This window comes from Vigna umbellata, chromosome 2 (assembly GCF_029865625.1).
Source record: "Vigna umbellata cultivar VRB3 chromosome 2, Vumbellata_1.0, whole genome shotgun sequence".
Taxonomy (NCBI): Eukaryota; Viridiplantae; Streptophyta; class Magnoliopsida; order Fabales; family Fabaceae; genus Vigna; species Vigna umbellata.
Window position 1 is genome coordinate 33,463,823 of NC_142166.1, and position 15,142 is coordinate 33,478,964.

Here is a 15,142-nt window from a genome sequence, read left to right on the forward strand (position 1 = left end):
GCGTTGTTTAGAACGAACGTTCGGTATAAGACCGAACGTTACATATTTTAAAGTGTAAAGTATTTATATACAGCTGAGCTGAACCGAACGCTCAGACATTTAATTGGGGACGCTCGCTCTCAAGCGGAGTTCTTCCCAAATGAAAGAATTCTATTCTAAGTTATTTTCAGGGAAACCGAACGGTATAAGACCGTACGGTGACGAGCGTAATTTATCATAGGGAGTGATTTACGTTTCAGATTTTTCAACCATAACAGATTTCAGATTTCAACATTTAAACTTATACTTTATAATTCATATGATTTTCAATTTATAAACTTTATAACATTCATTCCAATTACTTCATATTCAACATCATCATACAGATTTACTTCATACAACATAAACATCCATGTTCATGATCACACATCTCAATCATCATACATCATACATTCGCATTCATACTGCACACATGCATTTCAGTCATCAACATGCATACGTTTTCATACATCCAAATCAGATCATACCACATTCAAGTATAAATTAAACATATAAGCTTCCCTTACCCGGATTGACAACCAAACTTGTCCTAGATGCAAAAGTGGCTTCGTCCAACTACGCTTTTCTTATGTTCTTGACTCTTCCAAAACAAATCTAACCACAGAAAACAGAACACTTAGACTACCTACTTGCATGCAACTACAACCCTAGTTTTCCAGAAACCTAAGGACAAGCTTCTGAAGGAGACTTACCAGTTTCAGCCTTTGAAACTGTTCGGTCCAATTGGTAGCTTGCAGTTGGGCGAACGTTCCTACGGTGCTGCAAGTTGATCGGAGAAGAGGCGTGAGATTTACAGTAGAGAGAAGTTGGGAGGTTCTAGAGAGAAGTTGGAGAAAAATGAAGGGTTGGTTTCAGAGGTAGAAGATGAGTGCGTGCAGGAGAGAGAGATTTTCAAAAATCCAGTTTTGTTAAACTCACGTTCGTTCGAACGAACGTCTCCCAAGCTGACACCTGCACACCAAATTCTGAACTGGAAGCTTCTCCCGCGACAGGTGGCGTGTGTGCATGTGGTGCAAAGTGCGTTTTTAATGTTTCAGAGAAATGATGTGGCGCGGTTTTCCGTGCATGGCAGAGACTGTATCAGATTAGGGAGTGGGCTTTTAATGGGATAAGCATTGATGTGGTGTACATTAATTTGATGTGATAGAAATTTATTACTGCTAATTATTTAGGGTCTCACAGTAAACAACACAAAATTAGAGAAATACAAAATTTGAACAATACTGGAATACATAAACTGCAAAAGTTGAAGTTGTTGGAAGTGAGAATAAAAACGTAGAAGATATTAGAAGAATAAGAAGATTAATCTAATAGCATTTGAAGAACACTTGTAACAAACTAGGAGCTCCAATAGTCACCCAAAATTAGAGAAAAAAATGTGAAAGCCATAGCCACTTGATGGACAAATTTGTAAGCACCAAAATATGATGTCACAAACTTGTTTCACAATCGGCAAGTATGACCGAATCGTTCAAGTAATAAAACTTGGTAAGACCAAGTATCGTTCTTCCCAAAGGACTCACGGCCTAGTTTAGTTATGTGGTTTCTTGATTAACTAAGACTTACAAACGAAATATTTGGGTTTAAAATGCAAGACAGAAAATAAACATGTATGCATGAATTTTGATCAATGGCAAAGACAAAAGATAAACACTTTCAATGGAATATATGAATGAATATGTTGTTGGGGGTCAATTTCATCTCATCCACTCTCATACATTTTAGGAATTCAACATTCAAATCATCATTGTTAATGCCACTCTCTAAAGTACCATTCTAGATGGCTTCTCCCTAATCAAATAGTTCATACAATTCCTAGCATTCCTAATGATTAGTTTATTTTGCGCAGGAGCTTAAAGGCAACCAATATAATATTGTCAGTATAATATTGGGAGAAATTCCCCGGATCTAGATTTCCCCGTACGTGTCCGTATCAACAAAACCAATGATCATGCATTAGAATGAGTTAAACAATGCAAGCATTAATCAAAGAGGAAAAACCCTAACTAATGATGAAAGAAAGCATATGTCTTAATTCAAAGATGTACTCAACAAATCCATATATGAGAGCTTCAAGAGATTACTTTGATTCCCCAACAAACATACAAGGTTTAGTTCACCATATTCATGGTGAACCTAGATGAATAACAATGAAAGTATGAAAGAATAAACCCAATAAAGTGGAAGAGGTAGCCTGAGCATCCAAGATCCTCCTTCAAAGGGGTGAAAGAGAGAGTGTTTGCCTCGTTTCTGCCAAAGATCCCTAACTAAAGGACGTGCAAGCCCTTATATACTAATCTAGAGTTACAAAAGATTACAAAAGCCCAAGCCCAAAAAGTGCCGCTCAGCGCCATTTACCGCTCAGCGGTGGTTACGCGTCTTCTTTCTTCCCCTCAGCGGCCATTTGCCCCTCAGCGGTTCCAACGCCACCTCTTGAGTGCCGCTCAGCGGTAGTTTGCCGCTGAGCGGTGCCTTCGACTTCTCCTTTTTGCACTCTTTCTTGTCTTTTCTAATGTCCTCTCTCTTATTCTTCACTTCTTTCACCAAATTCACCTCAAAACCTGCACAAAAACACTTAAATCAAGCATAAACCTGTCCAGCTCTCTTATTTCTGAAAATATAAACAAAAGGCATGATTTCAAGCTAGTTTCTAAGTCTAAAGGTTGCTTTTAGTATCAACTTTAAGCATGAAAATAACAGTTTTTCAACTGTTATCACAACCCCAAACTTAGAACTTTGCTTGTCCTCAAGCAAATAAAATGTAACTCCATCTCCAACCAATTCATATGATGGTTCACTCATTCACAATCCTCTTTTCAAGATAAGTAATAACTTCACTCAAACTTAAGACCAAGAGTTCAATCAAGATGTGCACATGCTTTAGTGTTCACAAAGTCATTTAAATTCCAACAAATGCTATTTTTCATGAATGATCAATCAATTAAGCATGGATGTTCATGTGCTTATGGAATATTTCCTCACTAGGTAAAGTGTTTCACTCAACACACAAGTGTATAAGAGGTAAAGTGTTTCACTCATTCACTCCACTATCACAATGTCACATGAATCAACTTTGCCTTTCATTTAACCACAATCAAATACATTCACAAGCATGCATCATCACAAGGACTTTTCAATGGCTTATAGTGTGGCTGGGCTAACAAGAAAATTGGTTTTTCTGGATCACAAAATCCTTGAGTTAAGAGAGTCATAACAACACAATTATTCTTATTCTTCCCAACTTGCCTTTGCATTTACTTTTGCATTTGCATTGAGCTTTGCTTCTTTTTCTTTTCTTTGCTTTTTCTTTGCATATTTTTACTTTTAGCTCTTAGCTCAATGCTTTTCCTTTTTCATGTTTCCCCAATAACCCCAAACTTGAACATTTAACAATACCACACAAGATCTTCTACTTAACTCAAGGTAAAGATTTTCAATCAAGGGTGTTCAGTGTATGTTTAAGGCTAAGGGTTCAAAGGATAGAACACAACGTGTTCTCTTTTAGAAGGCTAACTTTATGAATTTGGCCAATAAAAAGGGTTTCAAAAACACGGCCTTTGATCATATGATGCAAAACAAGCAATTGATTCAATCATAGAAAACCTGGGCAAAGTCATTCATGCTTTCAAAGTAATAACATTCAACAATAACAACTCTGGAGCTCAAAACCTCACATATAAGCTCATTCACATTTGACATGCACATCCTGCTTAATTTCACAATCACAATCATGATATTACACATTTGTTCACAAAGCTTGTGAATCACCTATATAAGCATTTTAATGTGCACATCATCTCAACATCAATTAATCATAAGCATCATTCAGCATTACTTATCACACAATCACAGTTAATAGCAAACCATCATAAGGAACCAGGTGTTCAATAGAGTACATCAAACCCTAATCTAAAAACAAAAACAAATAAGTTCAGAAAACTTAAACCACAAAAGCATAATCATATGATAGCATTCATCAGTAAATGCTATCTCAGCTCCTCATCAGTCCGAGCTCTCTGTATCTTCCTCTTCCTCTTCTTGGATCTTATAGTCTTGATTCTTTTTGCCCGATGAGGAGGCCATCCCTGCATCAAACATAATTCACAAAACCAACAGATACATTGTTAAGCATTAGTAAACCACAATGAAGAAATCATCCCCTTCAATGATGCTCTCTCCCAACCCCAAACTTAGATGGAAAACTAGTGAGAAAGTGAGTGAAAGGGAGATTTTCTTAAGAGGGAATAGGGAAAAGATGTGGAGAACCTTGGAAAAGGTATGTGGGAGTGTGTGTGCAGAGAAGAGCCTGAAAATAGAAGCTTATGCGCAGCTTAGGGTATAAAAATACCCTAATGGGCTCGGGTTCCGCTAAGGGAAACTTAAGCCCATCTACGATAGTACCGCTCAGCGGCACTTTCGTGATATGCCCTTCTCCTTCTTTTCTTGACCTACGTGCCTTCCCTACATGTCCCTCATAGGTTCCCTGCAATTCAATGTTAAAAATGCTTATGCAAACCCTAACTAAAATAAACAAACAAAAACAATCAATCAACTGGGTTGCCTCCCAGGTAGCGCTTGTTTAACGTCACGAGCCTGACCCAAATTCCACCAGCACCCATCAGTAGATGCAAAATTTTCTTACCAACACCCATCAGCAGGTGTTACAAACTTAGTATCCTTCAGTAGATACTTAACCACCTAGCATCCTTCAGTAGATGCTAAATCCAACAAAATAATGTCCAGAATAATGTTCACAAATTACAAATTATAAAACCAAATAAAAAGTTTGTAAATCTACTGGGTTGCCTCCCAGCAAGCGCTTCTTTAACGTCACTAGCTTGCCCAATAAAGCTCATGTTCCTTCTTCTTTTTCTTCTTCTTTCTACTGAACTTCTTTAGAAATTTGATCAAACCAGGAACCTGTTGCAGTGTCTCAATCATAGGAACTTTAATCTCCAATTTCTTGAAGATTTCCATAAAGCACTTGAATTTCTTTTCCTTCCTATGATTCTTCTTTAGATGAGGATGTGATTTTTCATGTGATTTCTTCTTCTTTCCTCTCATCTTCTTTTTCTTCCTTTTTCTCTCCCTAAATTTTCTCTTTTTCTCTTCTTTTATTTTTTTCTTCCTTTCTCTTTTTCTCCTCAACTTCTTTATCTTCACACAAATTTTCTTTCTCTCTTTTCTCTCAACCAATTCTTTTTCTTTTTCTTCATCTTTATCTTTCTCACTCAACTCTTCTTTCTCTTTTCTCTCTACCCTTTCCTCATCTCCCTCTAATTTTTCCTCATCAAGAATCTTGTCACTTTCAGTGATAATGACTTGCCCTTCCTCCTTAAGGTTAACTTCAGTATTAACCTCATCATCCAATCTCTGACTAATGTAACGAAAGTGCATCTCCATCCTTTTACATGATTCTTCAATGCTTTTCTGAGTAGAGTCGGAACTTTTCAAAAATCGTTGAAGGGTGTCCTCCAAACTTTCTGATAGAGAGGATTTTTGCTGCCATTGTTGTTGTGGTTGGTTCTCAAATTGTCCGGCAGCTTGCCAAAATTGGCTTTGATCCATGCTTGAGTGAGGTTCCCACCATTGGTTGAGATTACTTTGGTAGAATTGAGTGCCCATATAGTTAAACTCTTGACCAAATTGCATTCTGCAGACATTAGGCACAAAACTCTAGGAAATATTTGTTAGCACAAAAAGATATAGAAGAAGATATATATTCAGAAGATAAAAAGATTTAGAAGATAGAATCAAATAAAACCTAAAAAATAAAATCTAATCTAAAAAATAAAATAAAATAAAATCTAACCTAACCTAAAAGATAGAATAAGAATAAAATAAAATCTAACCTAAAAAGATAAAAAGATAAAATCTAATAAAATAAAATAAAATCTAATCTAAAAAGATAAAATAAAATCAAATAAAAACCAAAAAATAAAAAACAGAAAATAAAAATAGAAAACAGAAAAACAGAAAACAGAAAAATAAAATAAAATCAAATAAAATACAAATTGAAAAATATAAACAGAAAAATAAAATAAAATAAAAATTCGAAATTTAAAATAAAATAAAAAAAAATAAGTCAAAGATAATCAATAATCACACAAATTAACCAGTTAAACCACGAGTCCCCGGCAACGGCGCCAAAAACTTGATGGACAAATTTGTAAGCACCAAAATATGATGTCACAAACTTGTTTCACAATCGGCAAGTATGACCGAATCGTTCAAGTAATAAAACTTGGTAAGACCAAGTATCGTTCTTCCCAAAGGACTCACGGCCTAGTTTAGTTATGTGGTTTCTTGATTAACTAAGACTTACAAACGAAATATTTGGGTTTAAAATGCAAGACAGAAAATAAACATGTATGCATGAATTTTGATCAATGGCAAAGACAAAAGATAAACACTTTCAATGGAATATATGAATGAATATGTTGTTGGGGGTCAATTTCATCTCATCCACTCTCATACATTTTAGGAATTCAACATTCAAATCATCATTGTTAATGCCACTCTCTAAAGTACCATTCTAGATGGCTTCTCCCTAATCAAATAGTTCATACAATTCCTAGCATTCCTAATGATTAGTTTATTTTGCGCAGGAGCTTAAAGGCAACCAATATAATATTGTCAGTATAATATTGGGAGAAATTCCCCGGATCTAGATTTCCCCGTACGTGTCCGTATCAACAAAACCAATGATCATGCATTAGAATGAGTTAAACAATGCAAGCATTAATCAAAGAGGAAAAACCCTAACTAATGATGAAAGAAAGCATATGTCTTAATTCAAAGATGTACTCAACAAATCCATATATGAGAGCTTCAAGAGATTACTTTGATTCCCCAACAAACATACAAGGTTTAGTTCACCATATTCATGGTGAACCTAGATGAATAACAATGAAAGTATGAAAGAATAAACCCAATAAAGTGGAAGAGGTAGCCTGAGCATCCAAGATCCTCCTTCAAAGGGGTGAAAGAGAGAGTGTTTGCCTCGTTTCTGCCAAAGATCCCTAACTAAAGGACGTGCAAGCCCTTATATACTAATCTAGAGTTACAAAAGATTACAAAAGCCCAAGCCCAAAAAGTGTCCGCTCAGCGCCATTTACCGCTCAGCGGTGGTTACGCGTCTTCTTTCTTCCCCTCAGCGGCCATTTGCCCCTCAGCGGTTCCAACGCCACCTCTTGAGTGCCGCTCAGCGGTAGTTTGCCGCTGAGCGGTGCCTTCGACTTCTCCTTTTTGCACTCTTTCTTGTCTTTTCTAATGTCCTCTCTCTTATTCTTCACTTCTTTCACCAAATTCACCTCAAAACCTGCACAAAAACACTTAAATCAAGCATAAACCTGTCCAGCTCTCTTATTTATGAAAATATAAACAAAAGGCATGATTTCAAGCTAGTTTCTAAGTCTAAAGGTTGCTTTTAGTATCAACTTTAAGCATGAAAATAACAGTTTTTCAACTGTTATCACCACTCCATCTCTTATGTGTTATTTTGTCTCCTTTCCTTTTGACTATTGTGTCTTGTTCTAAAGCACCAAAGTGACCTAATTTTATCCTCTTTTTGGATCCTTCCCCATTCATCCCATGATACAAATATGAGAGAAAGAAAAATATATTCTAAGCAATTACAAAATTACTTTTACAAACAAGAAAAACTAAGATAATGTTAGAAGCCAATCCTTGTTAATGTTTGCAATTTCATAAATTAAACTTCATCATGTACAAAGCTCTAATTCTTTTTCTATGATCCTCAAAATAAAACTCTTTGAGTATGAAATCCAATACAAAAAGAATAAACTGTTGGGAATCTAAGTGTGAATCTAAGTCCCGCATTTGATATAAATGATAAAATAGAGCACTATGTAAAGATGAAAGACCCATTAACTCATTGTCTCAAGATTTTGGGTAGAAAGTGGTGTCAATCCTATACCGCGTCAGACTCAGACAAGTATAATGAGCAAAAGTCATAATTGAAAATTTTGAATTTTTTGACTGCGTTGGGCATTAGTAAAGTGGTGCTGGGTAAGACGAGCAATACCCCTTCACAACTGTACTGGACATAGTGCTGTCAAAATGAGTTGTAACCCGTGAGTCAACCCGGCTCACACGGGCTTGAGCCGGGTTGGGTTTGAAAAAAATGTAATTTTTTTATACGGGTTAGTTTTCAACCCGACTTACTTAGAACCCGGCTCACGTGGGTTGAACCCGTGGTGAGCTGGGTTGGCTCACCAACCCATCTAATTTAGTTTAATTATTTATTATTTTGTGTTTCAGTATTATTAGTTAGCATGTTTTTATTATATTGTAGATGGGAAAAAAAAATGTTTCGAGAGAGAAAAATATTATAATTTATGACTATACTATTATAGATGGACAAGTGATACAAAAAGACTTAAATGCTTACTTCGTCCTCAGGTTAAAAGGTGAATTTCTGTTTAGTACCCAGTTTTAAAAATGAAGACATTGAGTCCCTATGTTATGAAAAATGTATGAATAAGGTCCTGTCCGTTAAGTTGACAGCAACGGCGTTAAGTCCATGCTGATGTGGCCGTATTTTTTCTCTTCTCTCTTCTGCTGTCCAGTTTTTTCTCTCTCTTGTTCAACTTTTTCTTTGATAATTTGTTGAACTTGTTCTTTTTTATTGGACCTTATTCATATACTTTTCATAACATAAGAACCCAATGTCTTCATTTTTAAAATCGGGTACTAAACAGAAATTCACCTCTTAACATGGGGACGAAGTAAGCATTTAAGCCAATACAAAAACTATCAATATTAAAAACTTATTATTCGCCTTTTGTGCTTGTTTTTGGATTAGGCTTGGATTGTATGATATTTGGTTTTTTAATTGTCTTTTGAGTTTAACATCATTTTAAAATGAAATTTATTTAGATTTAAATTAAAAAAATTTATAATTTGTTTTATTTTAAAAAAATTATAATTAAGTGAGTTAGTGAATTTTTTTTTATTTTAAAAAAATTATAATTAAGTGAGCTAGTGAACCAACCCGTTTAACCCACTAACCCATGGTGGGTCAGATCGAGTTCAAATTTTTTTAGCTTGCTAATAATTAAGTAACCAACCCGTGGTGGGTCAGACCAGATCGAGCCGGATCACCCGTTTTTACAGCTCTAGACGCTAATAATATGGCACCAAACCATATTGATACATAGTGAGCAAGGTAAAAAAAATGCACTGGGTCACACCAAATTGGTCCACACCTTTTCATCCAAACAAACAGAATGTAATAAGAGAGGTTATTTTAACCACTGTGTTGCAATTCCATTTGCAAATTACGGGAGTGAGACAAATTTTGAAAATTTTTTCATCTAACATAGGTCGTGGAAAGCTAGGACGTGTTAAGAAATTGTTTCAGTCAAATACAACTTCATGTAAATTGAGTTGAAGTCGTTTTAAAACGATTTTAGTGTATAAGTTGAATTTGTTATATATCCACACGACTTTAATTAAAAAAGTCATAGAATTATTGGACAACTTCATCCGATGAAATAAAGAAGTTATATAATTGTGGGACGACTTCAGTGTTAAAAAAAATAATTTCATTTGATGTTTAAAGAAACAAGTTTTCAGACGGTAAATTTATGTGAACGGATGATACATTTAATAGCCATGGTGTGTGGGTGTATTTTATTAATACATATGTAGAAAAAGGTTATTGGGAGACCACTTCCAACAGTGTTCTTCACTCCCCAGTCAATGGCAATTCTCTTTTTCTACTATATATGCTGAAACCATTTTTGTTCTATTCACTTTCATTCATTCACCTCTTTTTCAACCAACCTACACTCACAGTACAGGGCATTAAAACCAGCATGGACTTGTCAAAAAACGAGGGTTTAGAAACAAAAAAAAAACTTGTAAGAGATGCTGTGGAATATATCTTGTCAAAGTAATTATTTGATTTTAGACGTGAGTTTACAATTAATTAAATTAAGATAATTTTAAATTGAAGTATTTTTCTACAACACATTATCCAAGATCTTTATTAAAAGAAATTCTTACAAAATTTGTTATTTTCTTTTTTGTAAACATTTTATTGGTTTTAAAACATTTTTATTCGAAAACGTTTCAGTCATTTTTATTACTAATTCAAACTTAGCCATAAGTACTGGCCCATAAAAGATCATAAGGTTTACTACTAAACCTTATTTTACAAGTTCATCCCAATGGAGAAGTCATTCTGACCCTAGATTACTATTCCAACCAATGCTGAACAGAACTGCTTAGCATCCCAACCAATCATTTGTTTCTACGAGGTTTGAGACCAGCAACTAATTCTATATTCTCCCGCGTTTATATCTGTTGAAAGAAAAAAGTTACAATCGACTATTATTTTAAAGTTACTATATTAGAACATGGTCCAATCGCAACCAAGCTACACATTACATTACAACTCTGCAGACGCATATCCTCTAAAATATCCATGTCAACAAGGTCAACCCATCTTCTGGTGAGATTCCTCTTGCCTCTTACTTGCCACCTTCGGGACTACCATTACAGTTTTTTGAGATAATGAAACACCACAATCTTCTTTCTTACTCTTTGTTGGCAAACTTTGTTTCTTCAGTGAATCTGAATACTTGAAAGTTCCAAACTCCATATTTTTGAGTTTAGAGGATGAGAAACTCTTAGCTTGCTTGGTTAACTTTGCAGACTCTGACGGGACAATCTTCAGTGAAGATCGAAGAAGAGGAAAATCTTTCTTTGAGAGCTCAAATGACTTTGACTTGCCATCCTTGCGTGTCTCAGAAGAAACCTTTGGAAGAAGGGGGAAATCTTCGTTTGAGAGCACAAAAGACTGCGAATTGCTGCCCATGTCCGTCTCAGTATGAGCATTTTCCAATGGAGTAGAATCTTGGGCTTGTGTTGGTGGTGTATCCTTGCGAAAGCATGGAAGAAGGGGGGACAAATCTTCACTTGAGTGCTCAGACAACATAGAATGACCACCCTTGTCTGTCTCAGAACATGCCTTTGCTAATGAAGCAGATGCTTGTGCTTGTTTTGGAAATGTAGCCTTGGGAATGCCTGGAAGAAGGGGGAAGTCTTCTTTTGTGAACTCAAACGGCGTTGAATTAGCATTCAAATTTGTCTCAGAATGAACCTCCTCCACTAGTTGCTCTGTAGGAGGTGATTTTGGATATGCATTGTTCTTTACAATGGGAATTTTCCTTGGCCAGTTCTCATTTACGCGTATATCCCAGTAGGAGTAATAGTTCTGCAAGATTCAACCGTTTTTAGGATTATATACTGTGTGCTATCATAACATAAACAAATGGAGTTTGATAAGAAAGACAACATACCAAGTCAGGTATATATGTGCCTGTTCCTCGTGATTTGACTCCTTCATCAAGGCTGTAAGTTGGATGATACAGTGTCGGTCCTGGGATGTATACATTGCTAGCACTTTGATAAAACATGCTCCAGTTTTGTTGTGATGTCAGGAAATCACCTTCACTCCAGTTTTGCTGGGTTGATAGGGCAGGCATGTCATCGTGAGAAGGTGGAGATGGAGAATTGGAATGCACAGTTGTTACTGGCATGGAGTAATTGGGATATTGCTGAACATATTGTGAGTCAAAATAGTAACTGGCATGGTCTCCATCCAGGACAGACCCTTCAGATCTTCCAGTACCAAATGGACAAACAGGAATGTCAACATCTGCCCTTTCTCCTTTCCCATTCCTTTCCAAAGTACAGAAGAAAAACTTCTCAAGTGCTGAACCCATGTTTTCTCCTGGAAGTGTGAGGGCCTGCTTCAGCCTTCGACCACCATAGGAAAGAGCTAATCTTATTCGATGTAAATTGGCTGCAAATAACCATTACAAATTTGAAACGTCATGAAACATCAAAATCTAGTGAACTTGTAGATGTTCTTTAAATCATACATACATATGAAGTATTAAAGGTATAAAGCAAATTAAGTACAAAACATGATGAGCATAAGCCATTGATGCTTAAGTGGGCACAATTACCTAAGTTGACACAACGACCAACGTTGTTATCATTTCTTAGAGGATCCAAGATGTTCATTTGCTTAACGGGAAATTCAAGAGTCACTTTCTCCGATGCTCTTATGCTAGAAGAGCACATATCCCTGTGGTTTTTGAGAAACTCTTTCTGGAGCAAGAATCCACTCTGATCACATTCTGGTGTTTCTGCAGCAAGCAAGTTGGGTTACATCAAAGGACCGAAGAATGAAAATACATCCAATAGCTTAACACTTACCAACAATTTCAGGAAGTGAGGATAAGGCTTTTGGACCCCATATACTAGCATAATTATGGTCCCAGTCAAATGAACCGTAGTAGTCCAAGAATATGTATAGAACCTGCTAATAGTGGCGATTCAGTGGTTTTATTCTTCAGGTAGATTTTAAAACAAATGCTGAAAGGGTCCAAAGAATGTTATTGATGGAAAGAGATGACTCACCTCCAGAGGACCACGCAGTGACGAATGAAAACGATTCACGATATACAAGACTAGTATTTCTATCGCATACGTTGATAACAGTCCATGGTGTGCACCAAGAATTCGGCTTTCATAATAGCACCAAGCTTTGATTAAGATAATACTGCGTTTGAAGAGATGGTTCTTTCCAACAAGCTGATCAACCTAAAAATTCATTTCCAACAAGGAAACTTAGCAGAGCCCGAATAGAAACTGAATGAAAAATGTATTTTCAATCAGAAATAGATGAACTGCGGGGGAAGAGAGAGAATTGGCAACACTTGTACCGAGAAAATGGAAAGGACCGAGTAAACATTAACTTAAAATGGAGACAGATTTTTTACGGTGTTCTCTACATGATAATTCACACAGTTTTTGACTCTGCAGGTCCCCAGAAACATATCTAAGAATGTATTATTTCACACACTGTAGTAGAAGAAGGAGAAGCCAAGCAGGTATGTAAAAACGTAACAGGAAAATGAGTCCAAAATGTCTACATGACATCTGAAACATCTAAAAGTGCAGTACCAATATATAAAATGATAAATTTGATTTCTAACACTCTATATATTCACAAGAACAACTAAGACTAATCACAGATAAAGGTATACTTAACTATCAAGTATTTCTTGGTTACACTTAACTATCAGAGAACACTCAATTACGTGCAAATATTATTTAAATCAAATACCTGCTCCAAAAAGTGTATAGTATAGAATCCAATCCTCTGATTGAAAGAGATGTCAACTGGTATATTTTTCACTGTACATTTCACAAGCTGGACCTGCAGCTCATCATCAAAACATAAAAGAGGAAGTCCATGAAGTTGACAGATATCCTTTGACAAAAAATGTTAAACACTCGTGTCTAATCAGGTCAAACACAAACATTAATTTTGAAAATGAAACAACAGGAAGTAGTGATAACAGTTGAAATGGAAAATTTTGTTTCTAGACCTGTGCAGGTATATGTTGTATGTCTTTTATTTGGTATTCAGGGTCATCTTCTCTTTCAAGTATACTGCACACTGTTATGGCCAAATCTTCCTCTGTATCTTTGTGACTAAGAGCTGTCAAGTCAATATCTCCATCAGGAAGGTAGGTTTTTAGTGGAACAGAACCGAATGTCAAGACCTGTAGGTCCACAAAGAGGTAAAACATTCATTTACAATCACTTCTGTAGCAGCATAAAATAATTAAATGAACTTTCTATTGACAGCAAAAAAGCTTTCAAAGTTTAAAGTAACAATCAAGGTTTAAAAATAATCTATAAATTTGATCTTGAATTGGAAAAGTTTTATTATCTGGTGATCAAAGTAAGAGGAAGACCACAGTGTCAAGGAAACAAAATACAGAATGCAAAGTTTAAGCCAGCCAGCAGTGTAAGAATTATATTTTGAACACAAGACTTGTAAATGGTAGCCTGATTTTCCACGGCATGATTTTTATGTAATTTCAGACATCTAAGCATAGAAGGGGAGAAAAGGATGAGTTGATGGGGGAAGTTGTCTATCTGCACATCTAAAATCACATTTGAATATAACTGCTCTTAAAAGGAAAGTATACATAGAGAAAAGGAAAAGAGTTTTGCACCAATAATTTCTAAACAGAAATCAAAGAACATTCATAGCAGCATACATCAAAACGGATCTAATTATATGCAGATCATTTAAAGCAGCAAACATTACAAGAGCAGACAACTAATTATTAGAGGAAGAAAGCAACTTCATTAAACGAAGAAAAGACCAAATGTAGAAACCAATGGCACAGAATAAAAAATTATAAACATGATTATTAGGTTCTAACATGTGCTCCATAGTAATCTCCTATTAGGCTCCGAACATAATCAATAACATCCTTTCTGTTCTCCTCAGATAATAGATTTGGTTCAATTGTCCATAGTATCTCTTGGGCCCTCTCTTCAACCATCTTCCAAATTTCCTCATCAATTGATAACAGCTGGCTAGGTGGTAGCAAATTTTCATTCTTATCATCCATAGCTGCAGATGTATAACTTAGATCTCCAGCAAAATAAAAACCTAGACAACAACACAAACACAACATCTAGACATTAACTTCAGTGACTGCATGTAAAACAGAAAATTAGTCCATAAATCTAATATCTTCTTATAAGAGAATTGCCTTCATGAAAACATACACAATTTGGCAAATTGCATTTTGGTGAACCTAGGATTAAATATTGGACATTTATACATAGTTATATTTCTAACTGAAGACATTTAGCTTTAGGTTCCTTACCAAATTTTTGTAGCACTTGTCTTCGTATATATCAGCTACTGCTTTTGAGACACTAACAAAATTTTCTGGGCTAATGTTGTGTAGAAAACTTTAACCAATTCATTTCAAGAGCTTCACAGCTGGCCATGCAAATCTATCAAATCATCAGTTCATAAACATTTGATATTTATTATCAAGGAACAATGAAAAGAACCAAGTTTCATCCCCTTAGGCAAGGTTGGGAGCATGGATAAAACAAGATGTAACAGCATGCCACAGTTGCCAAACAAGACACAAATAACTGATTATTCACAGAAAATCAAATTCAGCACACGTGTTCAAAGGAAGAACTCAAGAAATTAAGACCAAAAAATCAGTTCTTTATGCAG

The 15,142-nt window shown here is 35.6% G+C and overlaps 1 protein-coding gene across 1 annotated transcript; it reads right to left on the reverse strand.

The window, feature by feature from the left end:
- Nucleotides 1-10,279: 10,279 nt before the first annotated feature.
- LOC124828895 (PAP/OAS1 substrate-binding domain superfamily) lies at nucleotides 10,280-14,537 on the reverse strand. Its single transcript, XM_047302292.2, has 8 exons — nucleotides 14,322-14,537; nucleotides 13,473-13,649; nucleotides 13,208-13,300; nucleotides 12,499-12,681; nucleotides 12,295-12,397; nucleotides 12,042-12,224; nucleotides 11,370-11,875; nucleotides 10,280-11,284 (listed from the first exon to the last, which is right to left on the reverse strand). Exons 1-8 carry the CDS (start codon nucleotides 14,511-14,513, stop codon nucleotides 10,505-10,507), a joined length of 2,217 nt encoding a protein of 738 aa, XP_047158248.1. The 5' UTR covers nucleotides 14,514-14,537; the 3' UTR covers nucleotides 10,280-10,504.
- Between the last annotated feature and the right edge of the window lie 605 nt (nucleotides 14,538-15,142).

What these genes read in the sequence shown, in the direction of transcription:
- LOC124828895 (XM_047302292.2), bottom strand. Translation starts at nt 14,513, where the DNA reads ATGGATGATAAGAATGAAAATTTGCTACCACCTAGCCAGCTGTTATCA. An exon ending in TACAACATATACCTGCACAG is followed by an intron (nt 13,301 to 13,472) that starts GTCTAGAAACAA and finishes GATGAGCTGCAG; the next exon opens with GTCCAGCTTGTGAAATGTAC. An exon ending in GCACATATATACCTGACTTG is followed by an intron (nt 11,285 to 11,369) that starts GTATGTTGTCTT and finishes TGAATCTTGCAG; the next exon opens with AACTATTACTCCTACTGGGA.